Consider the following 19,844-nt stretch of genomic DNA (forward strand, 5'->3'; position numbering starts at 1 on the left):
AGCAGGCCCATAGCATTGTGTGTATACATATCTTTGTGTTTCGATAATTTGCTTATGGTTCTCTTTCCTCCAGAACTGTCTTTGGGAACCCAAGGAAACGAATGCTTAATTCTTCGCAGGGAATCTTAGGAGCCTCCATGGAGGAGGTAGCATTTTCACTAGTTTAGGAAGGATAGGTAGCAACAGAAAATTATGGAAAGCTCATTCGAGGCTGAGGAAACAAGCGTCAGCAAAACAGAACCATGAATAAATGGCAAATGGGAAATGAGGATAGAACTTCTGTTTCTGAGCACCATTTGCAGGTCCATCTATTAGGTTCCTTTAAATGATCAATGATGTTAATATCTTTAAAATATGGTGACTAACCATTGCCTGACATTTCTCACCTTGTTTAGATTGCTTTTGGTGGTTATGAGCTCTTTGAGCCTTGTTCTATTAACCATTAAATTTACTCAAAATGCGTAAAGGCTTGTGTCAGAATTTTTCTACTATTTTTACATTACCCAATTACCTGTTAATCTATAGTTCTGTAGGTGCATTTGATTTTATATAAGCTCTGATCAAAGAGAGTGATTTAAAATAATCTAGTACTGCTAGTATTGGTTAGCAAATGAGAAAATATAAGTTTAGGCAGGCAAAGTATTACATCTCAGTAAGATCAGCTTAGGGAGGCAGCTTAATATTAATACTTGCAGGGAAAATTAGTAATTGTTTGTGCTTTTTTATTCTGGTTTATCACTGATTAGAAGGAAATTGTGATTAATAATTACAAATAATTTGTACTGGCTTGCATTTCCTTCTTTCTGATTTATATTCCCTGGTTGTGTGTGCGTGTGTGTGTATCTTCCTTCTGAATTATAAAACTCAGTTTTAAAGGGAACCACACTGGTCTTTGATGCAAATTGCCCCCAGTTGCAAAACATGCACATATGTAATACATAAATATGGTTTTGCTTATGGTAATGAAATCTTACGGGTAACAAACTTGTCAGCTTAATTTGCTACTGAGGGGTAGTCCTATATGTTGACAACCTAAACAGATTTTCATAGTTTTTAGTAAATTGACAATATTCAATAATAACTTAAAGGGTTCTGAAATGTGGTTTGTTTAATTTTTATATAGGTTTTTATTAGAATTTACTGCTATTTTTTCTTTAAAAATGTTTTTAAGTGTTCTTAATTTTCATTTATATTCTCCTTTTTTTTTTCCTTTTAGGTACAGGAGCAGTATCAGAGCCTAAAGGAGTTTTACCAAACTGAAATCCTGCAGAAGGAAGAGGATAATGCTGAAGTCAAGCATGGATCGGATTCAGCTGAGAAGCAATGGCAGCTATTTTTGAAGAGGAGTTTTTTAACTCAAGATCTAGGGCTTGAGTTCCTTAATTTAATAAATATGGTAAGAGCGACATTAAATGTGTTACACCTTCTGCAAGGATTCCTTGTCAAAGTCAGAACCAATTCCTCTGTCTGCTAATCAGTGTTGCTGATGTAAGAAGTTGTTTTTGGTTTTTGTTTTTTGTTTTATTGTTATTATTTATTATTTATTTATTTATTTTTAGCTTTATTCAACCTAGAACAGTCCTAAAACCGAGCACTTATATGTTTATCTGGTCTTAGACCTTCTATCCGTTGCTAACAAAGGCTTTTTTAACTATTAAGAAGAAAGAGTGACTATAATTCAAATACAATATTGTCATTATTACATAACGACCTCAGTTAGAAGTCCATCCGAAAGTTCTGTGTTATTTTGAGAAAGTGCAACAAGGTCTTATAAAAGTTCCAGGGGTTAAAGAAAACATCTAGGATGAATCATCATTTTGAAGAATTTCTTACTATAGCAGATCTTTTCATAGTGACGCTCCATTATATTTAAAAATGTACTCTAAATTTTAGTTGTCAAATTGTATCTGTAAAACACTCGAGAATCTTTATATCAACCCCTGACCCATATAAACTTCTCTACAAAGTTTTTTAAAAAAATGGCTAATCTACCTCTCCTTTAATACCTCAAGTATCTTTCTAATGAAACTGCTCATTTCATCGTACAAAATGCCAGCTACTAGAAAACTTCTTTTTTTTTTTTTTAATTGTTAAGCCAGATCTGTCTTCATATCTGTTTCTAACCCTCTGTAGCTACACAGGGGGAAAAAAGTGTTCATATTTCATTCTTCTCACACACGAAATCCTTCAAACACTGAAAATAGTTGATATGTCTAAACTGGGTTTTTCTGGTAACTAACCACATAGAAATCCATTCAATCATTTGAGATAGCTTCATTTCTTTTTCTATCCCAGTTCTCTCTCCCAGAATTTTCTATGGTTTGTCAAAGTCGTTCATAAAATGTAACCAAAAAGTGAGGTCCAACTTCAACACAAAGTACAACAAAGCTGACATCGTTCTTCAAGAAGGAGACCTAGGAGTATGAAAACATTTTTAGCAATAATTTCACTTTGCTGGTTCATGTTAGGGTTGTGATCAAATAAAACTCCCCTTACATTTTCATTGCAATTTCTACTGAGCGACTTCTCTCCCATCTTATATTGGTCAGGCATTTATGCAGGACTTTATATTTATTCCTATTTAATGTTATGTTATTAGTTTTCTCCCATGATTCCATCTTGTTAAACTAATTCTGAACCTGCTCTCTACTGCATTAGCCATGTTTTCTGAATTTAACTCTATACATTTGATAAGTAGGCCTTCTGTGACTGCAAGTAGATTTTTAATAAAAGTGTCTAAGGCTAAGTCGACTTCCCAATCCATTAAGCCATCCCTTGATTAACCCGTTTATTAAATAGTCACAGACACTTCCAATAGTACTTCATTTTGACCACTAATTCACAACCTTTTTCCTAAGTCTATGTTGAGAGAGACAGCTCAAAGGAAGGGCTATCTACCAAGTATCCTATCAATTATGTAAGTATAATCTGGCACAAATCAGTTTGACTCCTTGTGATCAAGGAATTCTTTTCCAAGTGCTCACAAACTACTTAATTCATGGTAAACTTACTGCACTGATTTTCAGTGTAAGGCTTACCGATCTGTAAAGGATTTGGCCCATCTTTTTCCCACTTGTGAAAATGAGGGCATTTTCCTTTCTCTAACTTTCTGGCCCTCTCTTATTTCCTGTCAGTTTGCAAAGATAACTGATACCTGCAATTTCCCCACTACTCTGATATGTGAGGAATCTCAGTCAGGAGTTCGAATTCATTTGGAGGAATTAGGTTCTATAACTATTCTCATCCACTTGAGCTATGATTTTCTCTTTATCTACTCTATGTCTACCTTTGCTGTTTGAAGGTGACTATTGACTATTCTTGAATATTGACTATTCTTATTAAATCTATGTGGAAACAAAGTAAGTGTTAAGTAGTGCTAATTTATCGAATGCTATTCTCAAGCATCAGAGAAAACTTGCTAAGCAATTTGCACATGTTCTTATGTAATACGGGTGCTTTACTGTAAAAACTAATCAGGTTATTTCTTATTTGGAACAGTTAGAACATGTATTATCTATCATCTTTTCATTTTTACTTTGTCATATAGTCTTCAATCTCTTGATTGTGTACTTCTCTAATTTGTAGTCACAAGGAAATCCAAATATTTGCAAACTATATTTTTATGTCTATCCTTTTTATTACTAACTTCGTTTCAGAAATTTATTTTTCAGCCCTGAGACTTCCAGGTGGATCTTTTTTTTTTTTTTTTTACTAGATTTCAATTGCCAGTGAAATTCTCTCTCTTGTCCTCTCTGCATATCTCCTGTACTTTCTTGACCATATTAATCATGGGTTTTTTTTTAAGTGTTTGTCAGCTAATTCCAACATCTGGGCCTGAAGTTGTTTCTGTTGTCTACATTTCTCTTGGTTTCCAGTCATGGAGTCCTGTTTTGGCAGGACCCATGAATCAAATCTATCAAATCTCAGATGTTATGTATAAAACACATGCTTTACCCCGAGGGCCTTACCACTTTCATTTAATAAATCCTCTTTGTTGATAAATATTAAGGTGCATCTAATAGTTAACTGTATTGGTTCAGTGACATTTTGAGATAAGAAAGTGTTGGTAAAGCAAGTAAAACACATTTTTAATTCTCTTCATATTTTTTGGACCATTAGGCTTTTAAACAAACATTATTGCTGAAATGTGATAACCAGTTCCGTTGTTAAAAAGGAAGAAGGCCAGCTGGCGTTTTCCACTGAGTGTTCTGCTCTCAATTGGGTTACTGTGGCTCATCTTTTCAAGCTTGAAACTGAAAAATTTTCAGTTCACTTAAAAAAAATCATTAGGATCAGAGAAATTGATTTAGGTGAGGAATCTGGCAGACATCTTGTTGAAAGTACCAATTTACTAATTTATAGCGGTGAATATCAAGGATGCTATCCAGGATCCTGCCTTCCTGTTATCAATGTATCTAGAAAACAAAGCACACCATTCCCTGTGCCTGAATTCAAATGGAAAATGGGTAATTTAGCATCCTATTAGATAAGAGTATGGCCAATTTTTCCATGCCCCTACACAGAAGTAGAATGAGTATTGTGTTTACTAACTAGACCTTGGACAAATTATTTAATCTTCTTGAGTGGTCAGAATATTCAAGTGTGCCAAGTACATCATCACTCTTCCTGAATCCTGCTAGCTAGACAACCACAAATACTGCTGTGTTCTCCCTTTTCCAGACCTCACTCGAATCATGGTCCTGCGGGTTGGGCTTGACATTGATATGCTGCAATTTCCAAGTTTACATTAAATTACATAATATATTTTGATTAATAGTTGCTTAATAGTATGTGAAAGATACCCTAACTTTATAGCATAGGTTAAAAAAAATATTATTTGGAGTGGGTTTTGCTGAAGCTGTCTAATACCTTTTATGATATACTAGACTCTCATTAACCATAATTACAGCATATATCATTTAATTTTTGAACCCCCAAATTCATGGGGGGAAATCTCATTTAGGGCCTGCAATTAAATTCTTTTGTAATTAATCAGTACTTTATTATGTCTAAATTGATATAAAAATATAAATATGGGATATTAATGTCATTTAAAATAATTTAAAAATAAAATGGTCTTTTAAAATATTGTTACATATTTATAACACTGTCTTCTGACTACGATTTAAAAGATCCTTTGACTTCTAGATACCTAGCTGTAATTGCCATTATAGACATCCATGCATATTTGCTCCTTAGAAATTCAAGGATTTATTGAGAAAGGCTGGCCATCAAAGGAAAAACTAGTGCTTTGTCAACCAAATATTCAAATATTACATTTTTTATGTGCCAAAATAAAAAAAAGAAACAACACATGGTCTTTCTCTTTACTTCTCTTATCCTTCTGCATCCAATTGTTTTTCACCTTGTTTAAACACACTGTTTAAAGGCTTTCCAATTAGTCAGCCAGAGCATATAGAAGTTGGGAAGAGGGCTCTGCATTTAGATATTATGATTCTGGTGCATAATAGAGATACAAATACAGAGATTTATAGGCATACATTTCAGTTCTCACAAAAGGGAGTAACGTCAAGCACTGCTCACAAGGAAAATGTAAAACAATTATAGTATATACAGTGGGATAATTTGGGAAGAGAAAAACAGACCCCTCGTATTCCTGATACTGAGACTTTGACACACTCCAATGAGTGTATTCAAATAAAAGGGGGACTACACTTGAAAACTTATGCATTAACATAATCTTGACTTCAACTTTTCTGAATCCTGGTGATCATTCTATCACCCCTTAGGAAGTAACCAGACCCTGGACAGGGGTATAAGGGTGGGGACTCAAATACTACTAGGGTTTTGAAGAACTCAGGACCTGGTGTCCAAGCGTAAAATAGAGGTTCTGAGAGCCCTGCTGTGCCTTTAAACAGGCATTCCAGACTTGTCCTCATATCAGAACCATGCTCTGCATTAGCTATGATCAGGTGTTTGTCTCCTAAAATAATGTATGCAAAAACATTATGTCTCTTGGGAAAGAAAAGCCATTATATGGATTATTAATTTAACAGGCAAAAAGGGATGAGATATTAAATGTGAAAAGTGAAGTACACTCTATGGAGAACACTATGGAAAGCCAGAAGACAGAAAGAGAAGAACTCGGCCACCTTCGGATGACGTGGCAACTTAAGGGCACTGCTACTCAGCCTGTGAAACAGCAGTGGGGAGCATTCAAGGAACAACTTAGAAAGGTACAGGAACATGGAGTGAATATTATTAAGCCTTAAAAATGAATGAAATTCTGATATATGCTGCAACATAGAAGAGACTTTAAAATAGGATGCTAAGTGAAATAAGCCTGTCACAAAAGGATAAATGTTGTATGATCCCATTTACCTGAAGTACGGAGAGTCAGGTTCATAAAGAGAGAAAGCAGAAAAGAGGTCAGCGGGGCTGAGGGAAGGCGGGAACGGGGGTTATGCGTAAGTGGGTGAAGAGTTTCCGTTTGGGATGATAAAAAGTTTTGGAGGTAGATGGTGGCAGTGGGTTCACACTAATGTGAATGTCCTAATGCCACCAAACTGCACAGTTAACAATTGGTTAAAATGGTAAATTTTGTTACATGTATTTTATCACAGTAAAATAAAAAAAAGTAAAGGAAACCCAGGTTTAGAACCATGAACTCATTTGAGGTAGTGAGGGTTTTCACGGAGATGGAAAGTTCGATGACTCTCTCATCATGGCAGTAATCATTACGTAGTTGCTAGTGGTGTCAAAGAAAACAAACACTTGACTATCTAACATTTGTTTCAGACTACTTACAACTTACAACTTCTTGAGGAAGCACTTACGCCTGTGTCTGCCCTTGACCTTGGAGGGAGCCTCCAGACCATTTTAGGTCTACAAAAAAAATGGAACGAAATGAAGCCTCAGCTCCAGGTGAAGAAACAGACTGATGGACTTGGGTGAACAGAAAAAAAATCCAAAAACTGTTTGGTTAAGGTTTACCTAATTAATTTTCACAGGCTGGTGAATTACTGTGGTTTGTTTTGTTTTTAAACAAAAGCAGTGCTTATCTAAAACTCCACTTCAAAAAGAAATTTCTTACTGTTGTTTTGCACTGTTCTGTATTTGACGATACACAAACATTCAGGCTACAAAATGTCCTTAATGTACTCTTATCTTAGATCATTTGAGTTTACATTAAATTGTTTCCTTATACAGTTATCATATATATTCACTCTAATTATTTCCCTAAGAGGTATAGACACATTTTAGATTACGACATCTCAGAGCAAGGGTGTGCACTCTCTGACATGGAGGCTCTGCTGCCTGTTGTCCCTACAATTACCACTATGATGTCACGGTCCCTGCCCACTGGCACCCCAGTTCCCCACCACCCTCCCAGGAATCTTGCTGTGTCTTCCCGTTCTCCCTCTCAGAGAGTCCTCAGGATATGTGAGAGAAAACCCTGAGTCATGTTCCCAGGCCCTGACTACAAGTGCCTTTCCTATCCTCTACCTCCTGCTGCTCCTACCCCTGGACACAGCTGCCAAAAGTGATTGCCAGTCATGCTGTTCTCCTGCCTGGCTTGTTCTTTGCTCCAAAGTCAAGCTCTCTGTGTTTCTGTTGGTCACAACTTCCTAAGTGTTGGCCTTAAAGAATGCTGGATCAAAAAGTGGAAGATTCCTTTAAGAAATATCTATTTTAGATTGGGTTGTTTTTTTTTTTTTTTTTTTTTTTGACACAGAGAGATCACAAGTAGGCAGAGAGGCAGGCAGAGTGAGAGGGGAGAAGCAGATTCGCTGCTGAGCAGAAAGCCCGATGTGGGGCTCGATCCCGGGACCCTGGGATCATGACCTGAGCTGAAGGCAGAGGCTTTAACCCATTGAGCCACCCAGGCGGCCTCTATTTTAGATTTTTTAAGAGTAAAGCTGATATCGTGGATAACTGGCCTCCTCTCCCCTTCACAAAAGCACACCATTGTAGCCCATGGTGAACGATTTTCCGTAAAATCTCGGAGAATTCAACTAGCCTCCCTGTCAGGTACTTTGGTATACCCTGTGTTATACGCCCCTTTGCCTTTCATGTCTCCATGTGCGCACATGCCCCCGTGCGTGCTGAGTGTGTAAATCCCTTGAAGTCAGGCGCCATTCCCAAGCTTTGTTAGTTCTGTCACTGTGCATATATTTGATGCCCCATGCTTGATTTTGACTTGAAGACCTTTCTGTTACTCATCTGCAAATTATTTTCTTAGCCTAAATCATTTCCATTACTTCTCTGCTTGATAGAAGAGCCATCTCTGACAGTATAGCGACGTCCTCTTTGAGTTGTCCGCCCTTTGTAAGTTCTGTCCCAGAATCTGGATTCCTATAAGGGATATCTGAGCTGTGCTGGGTAAAAAGGAAGCTGCTCTGTCCCCCCCTCTACATGTGGTGGCTATTTGTGGCTTCTGGGATGACCATTTTTAAAGCAGAGTATCTACCACATTGCTCAGCTGGTAGTTCATGCTGATCATTCTGTTATCATAGAGGACAAGTAATTCCCCCAATATATTTTTAGACTTGCCATGTCTTGGTGTATTTACCATACCTCCTGATCCTAGTCTGTATTGAATATCAGAGATGGTCATGGCTTCACAAAATATCTAAAATAACTTCACTTCCCAGATTTCTGGAGTGCTTGGTATGCCCCAGAAACAGGTGGTTTGTATTTTACCAGCTAGCTCTGAAATGTTCTTTGCATTGCTAATAATTTCCTTTTTAATTTCTGAGAAGGTGGGGATAGAATAATGTATCCTGAGCACCAGGTAGCACAAAGCCTAGATTTGCAGGGATGGGGTGGGGCCGACAATAGGTAATTGTTAACAGGTAAGAGAATAATTGGTGATATGGACCTTCCTGTAGTCAGTTATATAAAAGGCTCCCTAAAAGTTGGATATCTTTTATTGCTTTTAACTTCTTAGCAACTGAATGATGAAGTTCGGTACCTCCTAAGAGCATCGGAAGAGCTAAGTGGCAAAGGAGCCCCTGTGAAAGAGAAGTCCCAGCAGCTGAGGGAGCTTATTCATCTCCACCAAACACAGAAGGAGAGAATCCGAGATTACGAGGATATCCTGTACAAGCTGGTCCGATTCCACCAAGTCAAGGAGAAGGTGAGACTTGTCACAGAGAGCTGGAAGACCCTCAGATTTAAACTGTGAAATTAAAAATAAATTATTATGTAATAAAGGCCACATTGTTCATTCTGGTACTAGAAGCTTTGCACAATCTGGGCTTTAACCTTTTTCTCACTCCCTCCTGACGATCCAGCCCAACCGAGCTCTTCTTTGTCCCTCAAAGATAGTGCACACATTCCAAACTCCAAGCCTGGACTCTCAGGCGCCACTCCCTGACAGGTCCTTTTCTCTCTCCTCTACTATTTAAACCCTGCCCCTGCCGCCAGCAAACCTATGTCCCTCGGAATGATGTGTCTCTCTTCTAAATTCCCAGAACTTTCATTGTTTATTTTACACATTTGTCATTTTTAGCATCTTGATTCTTTTTTTTAAGATTTTACTTATTTGAGAGAAAGAGTAAACAAGAGAGAGAGAGAGAGAGAGAGAGAGCACGAGCAGGGGGAAAGGGAGAGAGAAAAGCAGACTCCCTGCTGAGCAGGGAGCCCAATGCAGGGCTCCATCCCAGGACCCTGGGATCATGACCTGAGCCGAAGGCAGATGCTTGACTGACTGAGACACGCAGGTTCCCCTACCATCTTGATTCTAAATGACTTTTCCCCTCAACTCAAGAAGTATAAGCTCTTTGAGGTAAGAAAACAAATCCTTTTTTTTTTTTAATGTATCTCAAGTAACTGATATTATGGAGTGCTCAATAGAGCTTTATAGTTATTAGCTTCTCTTAACAGAAAATGGAGATATACCAATATCCCTTTAAAATAGCCTCTGAATTTACTCAGAACACAAGTCTAGATCTTGCAAAAGTTTTAGACTCTGACCAAAAAGAGTGTTTTCTTCTTTAAGAGAACTGACAATGTTAATTCCTCGATTTTACCCTACCTATTTGAAGCACTGTAACATTTTTTTTCTTATCTATGACATTAATAATTATAGATAGGCTTGGCAGCATTTTGACCAGGTAGTAAAATTGGTTATGGAAAGTAGGCTTTAAAAAAAAAAATCAGTCTTCAGAAAAATAGGAAATCCATGTTAATTGTTACTGTCTTAAATTCCAGCTGGGTCATCTCCACAAATCAAGGGAAATAGAGTTTTTAGACCAGCCAGAGGATCTGGATGATGCCCACGAAGCCCAGGTCCACCTCAGTCGTGCTCAGGAGAAGCAGGCACACATCGATCATCTCCATAAACTGGCCCTTTCCCTGGGAGTGGACATCATCTCATCAGTGCAGCGGCCTGTAAGCAACTTGGAACACCATCATTCCTATGTAATTAAAGCTGAGAGTTGGGGGATAGTATCAAAGAAACCAGGCCAACTGCCTAGTATATGTTAAATTTAAAAATACTTTAAGCCATTGGGGTAGTTATTTGTGGTGAATTTCTACCACCTAGAACAAAACAAAAAACTTTTAAGGAGGAAAATTGCTTTATAAAAGCTTGTTTAGTACATCTATCCTCATGCTAATTAAAAAATAGAATTGTAGAGCTCTGTTGTCTAATATGGCAGTCAGGTTTTTGCATTTGAAATGGGTGTAATGCAACTAAAGAACTAAATTTTAATTTTATTTATTTTTAATTAATTTAAATTTTAAAACTGACACTCAATGTAATTATGAGAAAACTTTTAAGTACATTGGGAATAGTTTGGATATGTGATTCTACATTTTAAGCTATAAACTATGAAATTTGAATACGGATCAACTATTTCTGACAAGTTTAGCAACAATTAAGAAATGCTTGTAAGTGTGAAATACACACTAGATTTCAAAGACTTAGTATAAAAAACTGTTAATATTTTTAACGTTTGTTAACATGTTAAAATGATGATATTTGGTTGAACAATCTTTATTATGAAAAATGAATTGCACCTGTTTCTTTTTTACTTTTTAATATAGCTACCAGAAAAAAAATTTTTTTTCAAAGATTTTATTTATCTATTTGACAGACAGAGATCACAAGTAGGCAGAGAGAGAGGAGGAAGCAGGCTCCCAGCCAAGCAGAGAACCCGATGCGGGGCTCAATTCCAGGACCCCGGGATCACGACCCGAGCTGAAGGCAGAGGCTTTAACCCACTGAGCCACCCAGGCGCCCCTACCAGAAAATTTTTAATTATTCTTGTGGCTCAGGTTATATTTTGATTGGACCAATGCTGCTTTAGCATTTTGGATCTGGAAAGGTATGGTAGAGATAATCTAGCTCAGGACACTCATTTTATAAAAGAAGGATCTGAGGCCCAGAGAAGGGGTTTTATCCATAAGAGCCCATCATGGAGGAGGCTTCTGGCTTCACTGAAGGCTTGGGCACTGGTCACTGGATCTGCTTTATGTCACTGGACTGACCTTAACAGATAAGCCTAAAGAAAAGACAGTATTTTCAGATCAAATTTTTATAAATAATATACAGGACTCCGATTAAAAGGAAAAAATCCTCCAAATTCCTAATTTGAGGGGAGAAAAGATTGTGTTTATTCTATCTAGTATGTATAACATTAACAAAATCATAATGGCCAATTTTACTTTAAAGTTCATCTAAAATCTCCATTAAATGATATGGAAAGCAATGAACCTAAAGTTCATTTTTTTAAATTTATTTTTTATTTTTTTTTAAATTAAAAAAATTTTTTTTAATTTTTTAACTGAAAGACATAGAAATACAAAATATCTGTTGCTGTTTATAGAGAGCAAGAAAGTTTTTACCAAGAAGGAGTTTTCTTTATAAAGAGTTTTATTTTATTAATAAATATATTTTAAAAAGAAAGAAAAAAGTAAGATGTCTCACTTTGTACAAATAATATTATAAATTGTTCTCCAACCCTCATCTGGCCTTGGCCTCAGCAGCCCTCTGTGTTGAGCAGAGATTGGCGCACTTGCATAATGAAACTGAGGTTAAGTTCAAGTTGACAGGAAAATTATAGTGCAGAAGCTGAATGTTTCCAATGCATATTTTATGCCTTTTGAAGTAAAAATTATACGTTATAATAAACGGTGTCTCTGAAGAGTTGGGTGTGATGAGCAATCTTCAAAATTGAAGTTTCAAGACTGGAAATGCAACAGTTTGCCTTCCCAACATGTTGGTGTCTGGCTCTCCCTTCTGAAATCATTATATTCAAATATGCTTAAGGTAAGGTAAGCCAGGAGCCGGTTCTTTAATGTCCTTTATGAGCTTCATAACGCAGGTAAATAGCACATGCATCTCATTGCTGTTTCACCCAGTCCCTTTGTCACTTCCTCTTCTCTTTCATTTTCAGAACTGCTCTAACGTTTCCGCAAAGAACCTGCAGCAGCAGCTGGACCTCCTTGAGGGGGACAGTGGGAACTGGCGTGCCCGAGCCCAGGAGTATGAACGGACCCTGACCCGCAGCCTGGAGTTCTGCAACACAAGGGACAGTATAAATGAGGTACGGTGACAGGGGTGAGAGCCCACCTTGTGAAAAGCTGCTCTCAACCTAAAGCATGTGTGTCTTGTCTGTACGTGTGCACCCATAGTCGGGGACCTTTTATTCCACCTTGACCTTTCATCTACCAAGCAATGTCTCAGGGCTCTGAAAGTTTGAGTCAATTTCAAGCACCTAAGTCAGTATGTTGTCAATGCCTAGAAAAACCTAGAAAGCACTGTTAGAGTGTTTTATTTGCTTTCTTCCCCCTACTCAAGCCTGCACGGCAACTGCTTGCTTGAGTGGATATAGCCCATCAGGACAGAAAGGGTGATGCCGTCCCCATGAAGTCAGCTCCGACCTGCTGAGATTCTATTTAAGGACCAATGACTCAAAGTGAAGGGGGTGACATGGGCCAGGGGAGCAGGCTCTTTGCCTCAGAGGCTACAGAGTATTATCACCAAAGTCAAGGGGCTGGTTTCATATTTACTCAAATGGAGTGGCTTACTGGAAAAACAACTTCTAGAGAAAAAGGAGCAACAGATGAAAGTTATCCTCTGCGTCCATGTACCCGCTCAAACACATAATTCCACCTCCTCTCCCTCAATTCCATCCAAACCCGCAACCCCCAAACATGTAGCAAGCCAAAATAACCCTCCCCTAGTTAAAATTTCCATTTAAATAAACTTATTCTTGGGAGAAAACATAGATCAGGATACCAAAACATGGTTCCTGATTTTTGACTGAGAATTGACAGCGGGATACAGAGTACTATAATTCCAGACTTATCACCATTTAGAGAAAAATGTTTCCGGGTCCACCAGTCACAAGTCCATTACAAAAGCGGGTGGAGGAAGAGGAAGGGGAAACCTTTTCAAATGTTTTGTTGATGCCCGATTTACACAATCTGGGTCCAGCAAATATCAAATATCAGACATTAGCTCATGAACTCAAGTATGAGTATCTAAACTAGAATGGTGGTCTAGCTCTCACACGCTCCTTCCTGCAGGCCACACTTTTATAAACCATCGGCAGGTGCAGGAAGGGAGCAGGGCTAGAAGGAAAGTGAGAGGGGCAGAGAGCAGGAGAGGCCACGTGAACCCCAGCAGAGACACAGGAACATCAACAATGACTTTCATTTTAGCAATGTGCTGCCAGACTGTAGAGTTGCTGCTCCGAGTCCATGTCCCAGGGACTCATTCCGGGCTAGAGATTCATTTGGGGTTAAACCCAGAGCGTCGCCGACCTGCTATGGCCTCTTCTGGTTTCAGCTAACAATACTTCATTCAAGTCTTGTTAAAGAAAACAATAGTAAAGAAAACATTGTTCTCCCCAAGGCTATAACATTTAGATTTTCAGGTTTGCAAGCAATTTTTTTCTACCTTTCTCCGAAGTTATATTCTTTCTTCCCTTCCTCCTTCTCCTTCTCCCTTCTTCTTCTTTGGTAAACTTTGTTTTGCCAAAAATCTCTCTCCGTGCAGGGATATACAGCTCTATACTAACATAAACCACAAGTGGAGGAGGCTAAGGGTTACCCCCAGCTCCCTATAGCTCAGTTTCCATCTTCCTGATTCACTATGGCATGTATGGAGCTGGGTCTCCCCGTGCAGGCCCTTCCCACGGGGGTTCTATTTACAGGCTGCCTTGTGATGAGCCTCTGCTGGGAGCCAGCTTAGCTGAGATGACAGATGTCCCTTGTAGTCACAGTCGGGACGCCCCAGGATTGTCTGTACCATAATGAGCAGCCAGATACATGTGGGAATCAGATATCACTTTAATACGACCTCAAACATTAAAAGAAGGTAGACTTCCCATTTGTTTCTACTTCATATCCATCTAATCTTTGATGTAAGTTTTAATTTCACATTTAAAGGTTCTTTGAAAATCCTTGGTCCTTTCCTCCTTTCCTTCTTGTAGAAATATAGCAGGCATGTCACAGTGTAGCATCCACACCCTGGACTTTCCAACCACAAGCCTAATGGGAAGATAATCAGAAGGAATATTTTTAGTGCACTTTAGTAAAATAAATATATGTACATTCTAATTTGTATTGTGAATATCACAGTATAGATGGGTAGATTCCAAGTGGTGATAATATTTATATACCTAGACATTTTTGTTATATTATCATTATTAATATTTGGCATAGGTACTTAAAACATTATAAAAAATTAAAAGCAATATGTTATTCTACGTTTTTTGTATATAAAAACATTAAAGTCAGACACCCTACCAGGGAACTAGAGCAAACATTGCTTTTTTTAAAAAAAAGATTTTATTTGTTTATTTGAGAGAGAGAGAGCAGCAGAGAGAGGGAGAAGCAGGCTCCCCAGCTGAGCAGAAAGTCCAACACGGGGCTTGATCCGAGGACCCTGGGATCATGACCTGAGCTGAACGCAATCTCTTAACTGAGCCACCCAGGCACCCCAATGCATTTTATTTATTTATTTATTTATTTATTTTTTAAAAGATTTTGTTTATTTACTTGACAGACAGAGATCACAAGTAGGCAGAGAGGCAGGCAGAGAGGGAGGAAGGGAAGCAGGCTCCCTGCTGAGCAGAGAGCCTGACGCGGGGCTCTATCCCAGGACCCTGAGATCATGACCTGAGCCAAAGGCAGAGGCTTTAACCCACTGAGCCACCCAGGCGCCCCTGCATTTTATTTTTTAAGTTGATTTGGAAACACATTGTTTTGTTTCCAGTGTGCTTCAAGTGCTTCTTGGAAGTTCACAGACTCTGAGTGGAAATAGATTTGGGGAGATCTCGACTTTGACACTTCTTCCTTTTTAGGGTGAGAAACCTGAGGTGTGTATGATTTGCATTTGAGCAGAGCACTCTAGGACTGCAGAGCTTCTGTTCATGGTGTGTTGAGGAGTCAGCTTTGGGCCAAAAGATCATCTGTTGGTCTTCAGGCTCTATTGGGCACCAACAAGTTGTCAGTGGCTAAACGCAAAGTCCCCACTTGTTCCCATGGTGCAGTCTGATGCACCATGTACACTTCTCTGCACTTTCCTCTGCCGGCCTTGTTTTCCGGCGTAGCCATTCCAAGCTGTTTGGATGCTCTGATACAATAGCACGGTTCATTTGGTCATTTCAACCAAAATTACTTGTTGATGATGCCCTAACTAACGTATATGGTTCCAACTGCACTTGAGCTCCCTAGTAGAGGACTCAGTACCTCAGGGCAAAATAAAATGAGGTGTTCTAAAGGCATTTTGTTTTGTTTTTTTGATGTGATATGATGTTCTTTAAAGACAAAGAACCATGGTTCTGTGCCTTGATTATCTTCGAGTAAAGTACTTTTACTTTCTCATTTCATACACTACCTAAGACATAGGATATTGTAAAATCTCATTTTCTCCATGTCTACCTTCACAGCCTTCAGACTGCCAGATTTCGTGGCATTTTTTTCTCACTCATTTCACACAAAGATACATTGGTATGCACAAATGTTGAATTTCACCATATATTTTCTTGCCTGGCAGCATAAATAAGCTGTTAATACGCAAAGCATTACAGACATTCTCTGTGGTTAGATGTGACAGAACATCAGTAGTTACTCATTCTTTTACACGTCTTTATTTAGAAACGTAATAAGTTGATATTAAGCATGTTTTCTATCTGCAACCTGACCCAAAAAGTTACTTTTACATTTACATAATGTTAATGGAAATTTGTAACTGGAGTCTCATTATGGGTCGCAATTACTTTGCTGGAAAAAAAACAAAAACAAAACAGCAATGACAGAATTGGGTTGGTATCCATTCTCTCAAAATAAGTTTTGCAAACAGAAGCTTTCATGTAATTAGATTACTTTAGCCTGAAATTTTTTCTACTGTAGCAACATCGGGAAGGAAACAGAAAAGGACTTGGTGTATATATAGGTCTGTTCCATATGTCAGAGTCTCATGTTCCAGTTACACAAATTTTTTTTTGTCGATTTGGAGAAGTCGGTCATCTGAGTTCCAGAGACAAAAGGCAGATGAGAAGCAGCAAATTAGAATCGAGGAACAGACACATACCCAACTCATGAAATCGAACTTCTTGACATTGTAGAGCACTTTATTGGTGACAAAATGACCACGGACAGTCCCCCACCGGCAGGAGAAGAAGCAGACAAAGAATGCCCAGACGGCTAAAACATGCAGCGGGCAGCACTGTGGTGTGGTGCCAGGGTTATTATTTTCCGGATCAATAATCCTACACTAGTCATTTTAAGAAAAAACACTAAACTATCATCATCTGACACATATTGCCAATGTGGCCACTGTGTACTGGACCATAAGCCCATGAAAGTCCTCTGGGAACATGGAGCCCAGATTGAAATAAAGCCTGTGGGACTCACGTCACAGTCACTCGCAACCAGGCCACACCGTGGGTCCATCCAGAGGGTAGAGAATAGAAAAGATATATTTGTTCTGAAAATGTCCATAAAAGTTTGGTGTTTCACGTCTGCAAGGAGACTCTTCTTCCTGAAGAATACAGAGAGCTGAAGTTTAAAATCATAGTTACCATGTCCAGGAAGTAAAACAAACATATGAACACATGAAGCTTGCAGGGCGGAGACAATAACCATGATCGAGACACGAGGTCAAACGGAGCCACTGTCCTCTCCCCGCTAGGCTGTCCCACTTCCGCTGCCGCAGCGCTGGTCTTGAGCACACGGGGACAGCTGCACGGTTGCCAAGCGAAAGGAGGCCAAGGGAGACTTGTCCTGAAATCTCTCCAGGACTTAGGCTTGATATTCTAGCCATACTAATTGTAACAAATCATTCAGGTTAAATTATGAATCTTTGGGTGCTTTCATTTCAAATGCAAGCATCCCTGGGCAGTGATAACTGTGAAACCTTCTGTTACTGGAAATGAGCTTCAGAAAGCTTTTTTTCTGGAGTGGGCAAAAGGATGAGCAAGAAATGAAGCCTGTGAAGTGGACATGAAGAGAAATGGACTGTTTTGCTTTTTTGTGTCTGGCCAAACCTGTGCTGTAGTTCCAATGAAGCCTTTGTTTTTTATTTTTTTTTAGTAGGCTCCATGCCCAGTGTGGAGGCCAACATGGGGCTTGAACTCAGGACCCTGAGATCAAGACCCGAGCTGAGATCAAGAGTTGGATGCTTAACTGGCTGAGCCACTCAGGTGCCTGGAAAGGCTTTTGTTTTTAATGTATTTCCTTAGTTTTAAAATGTCCCATGGCCCTCACATAAATTGGCCTTGCCAGTGCCAGACTCCCAATAATACATTCTTATGCCAGAGTGACCTCAACCAGCTTAGTCAAGACTAAGAATAGCAATCTAGCCTGGTCGTCATCAGCCTCTTTTTGCTTCTCCTTCTTCTCAAAGAAGCTTTGTTCATTCCTAACCCTAAGAGAAGCTCACTGCTTCCTGGGAAATATGGCGAAGATGTTCATTCTGGTTCAAAGGAACCACAATTTTAAAGTCTTCATTTTATTCCTAAGCATGGCTGTATTAACTTAGTCTGCTGATTCCATAACAAATATGGAGGGGCTGAACAAGTGGAAACACAGGAAAATCACATTATTCATTAGGAAAAAAAAAAATTCCTCCTAAAGTTTTTTAAAGGCTTTTAGAAATTTTGTTAATAAGGATTATAACAACGTTTAAATTTTTCGAATAGGGTGAACTATCCTGCCCAGGCTTTGGGTGTTGTCTTTCTGCTTACGTGTTCCATTTGAGCAGTTGTCTTGCCATATCCACCATTCCCCATTGTTGACAAGCTAACTAAAGTTAGAAACAGCTGCAGGAACAATGATCCCACAGCCAAGCAACCATGGCACTCAGTCCCTTTAAAAATATGATCACAAGTTACATGGGGATTAGATGGGAAGTTAAGTTTTCATGTTAGAATGTGCAGGTAAGAAATTTAGGCATGGTTAGGTTTTTCTGAAAATCTACTTGCTCAAGGTAGTTCGTTCATGCTGCCTTCCACCTGTAGCTGCAAAAGTCCTAAATTTCACCTGGGAAAGGTCGAAGATTTAAAATGCATTTCTAGGGGACCAAAAGAGAGAAGTGCCAGCAACTTTGTCAAAGGAGCTCATGTGTCAGAAAGAAGCTGATTCCATTTCACATACTCATAGCACCATGAACACTCTTTGGTCTTATAAATCATCTTCAGTGGAAGTGCATACATTCTGAAGCCACAGAAATAAGATTGTGCTCATCATTTATTGGTCTTAAGTTTTTTGATCCAAAGCAGATTTAAAATTTCATGGTTTAGAATTACAGTGTTAAGGCCCAGCTTTTCTCTGTTCATCACCTAGTTTTTGAATAGAAGTTGATCTTTCTCATTTAAACAAGCAGACGTAACCCAGTGATTATCAGATTGATGACTGAGACCCTCTTCCTTTCTCTAGACTGAAATTTATAATGTGTATCACATTCTAGTACAAGAAAAAAATATATAAAATTTTCTTTTCCAATGTAACAGGACATATATTTTCCCTTTTCTTTTTTCTTTTATTCTGTTTATTTTTATTAAAAATAGAAATTATATTTTTAATTGTGGTAAAATACATGTAACATAAAATGTACATCTTAACCATTTTAAGATTAAGGTTAATATTAAGTACACTCATATTGTTCTACTATCATTACCACTATCCATTTCCAGAACTTTGTCATCATCCCAAAAAGAAATTCTGTACCCATGAAACAATAACTCTTTATTGAGGACATGTTTTTTAATACAAGAATCTGTGGTTTCCTCAGATGTGGTGGTTATTATACCTACAATCACAGATTATGACTTTGGGGGGAAAGAGTTCCTGCCCAAGTTTTATGTGAATAACTCAGGATGTAGTCCCTATGTATCTCAATCCCATTTGTGTTTTTCCACTAAAATTGAACACGTGCAAGTTAAAACACTGAATGTCAAAAAATTTAAATATTAATTGGTCATTTTATAAGTATGCCAAGTGAATATGATCTTCTCCAATATTTGTGTGAATTCTAATAGAGAAATAGTTTTCAAATTTTGAAACTATAGTTCTTGCCATTTCTTCAGAATGTTGCTGATTTATTGGTTTAAATGTTTAATATTGTCTCTGTGGCTGGCTTAATTGGTAGCTTAAAACAAGCATTCAATAATTTCATTTACCATATGACATAAACAACACTGATTAAGTATAGGTGTGTGAGAGGCAAAAATTGCATCAGCGTAATGATTTCCATGTATGCAAGTCTGCTAGGGCCTTTATAGGTAATTGTCTCCAAGAAATGTTAAAGATAAGGTCAAGGTTCGGTTCTTACAATATGCAGGATTTGAAATTAGCATTTGGAGAAAGCAAATATTTTTAGGGCAGATATGTTTTTCTGCATTACAGGTCTAAAATCTAGCATG

General features: G+C 38.3%; 1 protein-coding gene across 1 annotated transcript in view; it reads left to right on the forward strand.

Moving 5' to 3' along the window:
* Positions 1-19,844, forward strand: part of CCDC141 (coiled-coil domain containing 141) — a 199,882-nt gene that overhangs the window by 155,734 nt on the left and 24,304 nt on the right. Inside the window, exons 12-17 of the mRNA XM_080799858.1 lie at positions 1,217-1,396; positions 6,018-6,197; positions 6,760-6,885; positions 8,912-9,100; positions 10,177-10,356; positions 12,366-12,515. Coding sequence (XP_080655984.1) covers positions 1,217-1,396; positions 6,018-6,197; positions 6,760-6,885; positions 8,912-9,100; positions 10,177-10,356; positions 12,366-12,515 — 1,005 coding nt within the window. The remainder of the gene's footprint in view (positions 1-1,216; positions 1,397-6,017; positions 6,198-6,759; positions 6,886-8,911; positions 9,101-10,176; positions 10,357-12,365; positions 12,516-19,844) is intronic.

This window comes from Martes martes (genome assembly GCF_963455335.1).
Source record: "Martes martes genome assembly, chromosome: 3".
NCBI classification, from domain to species: domain Eukaryota; kingdom Metazoa; phylum Chordata; class Mammalia; order Carnivora; family Mustelidae; genus Martes; species Martes martes.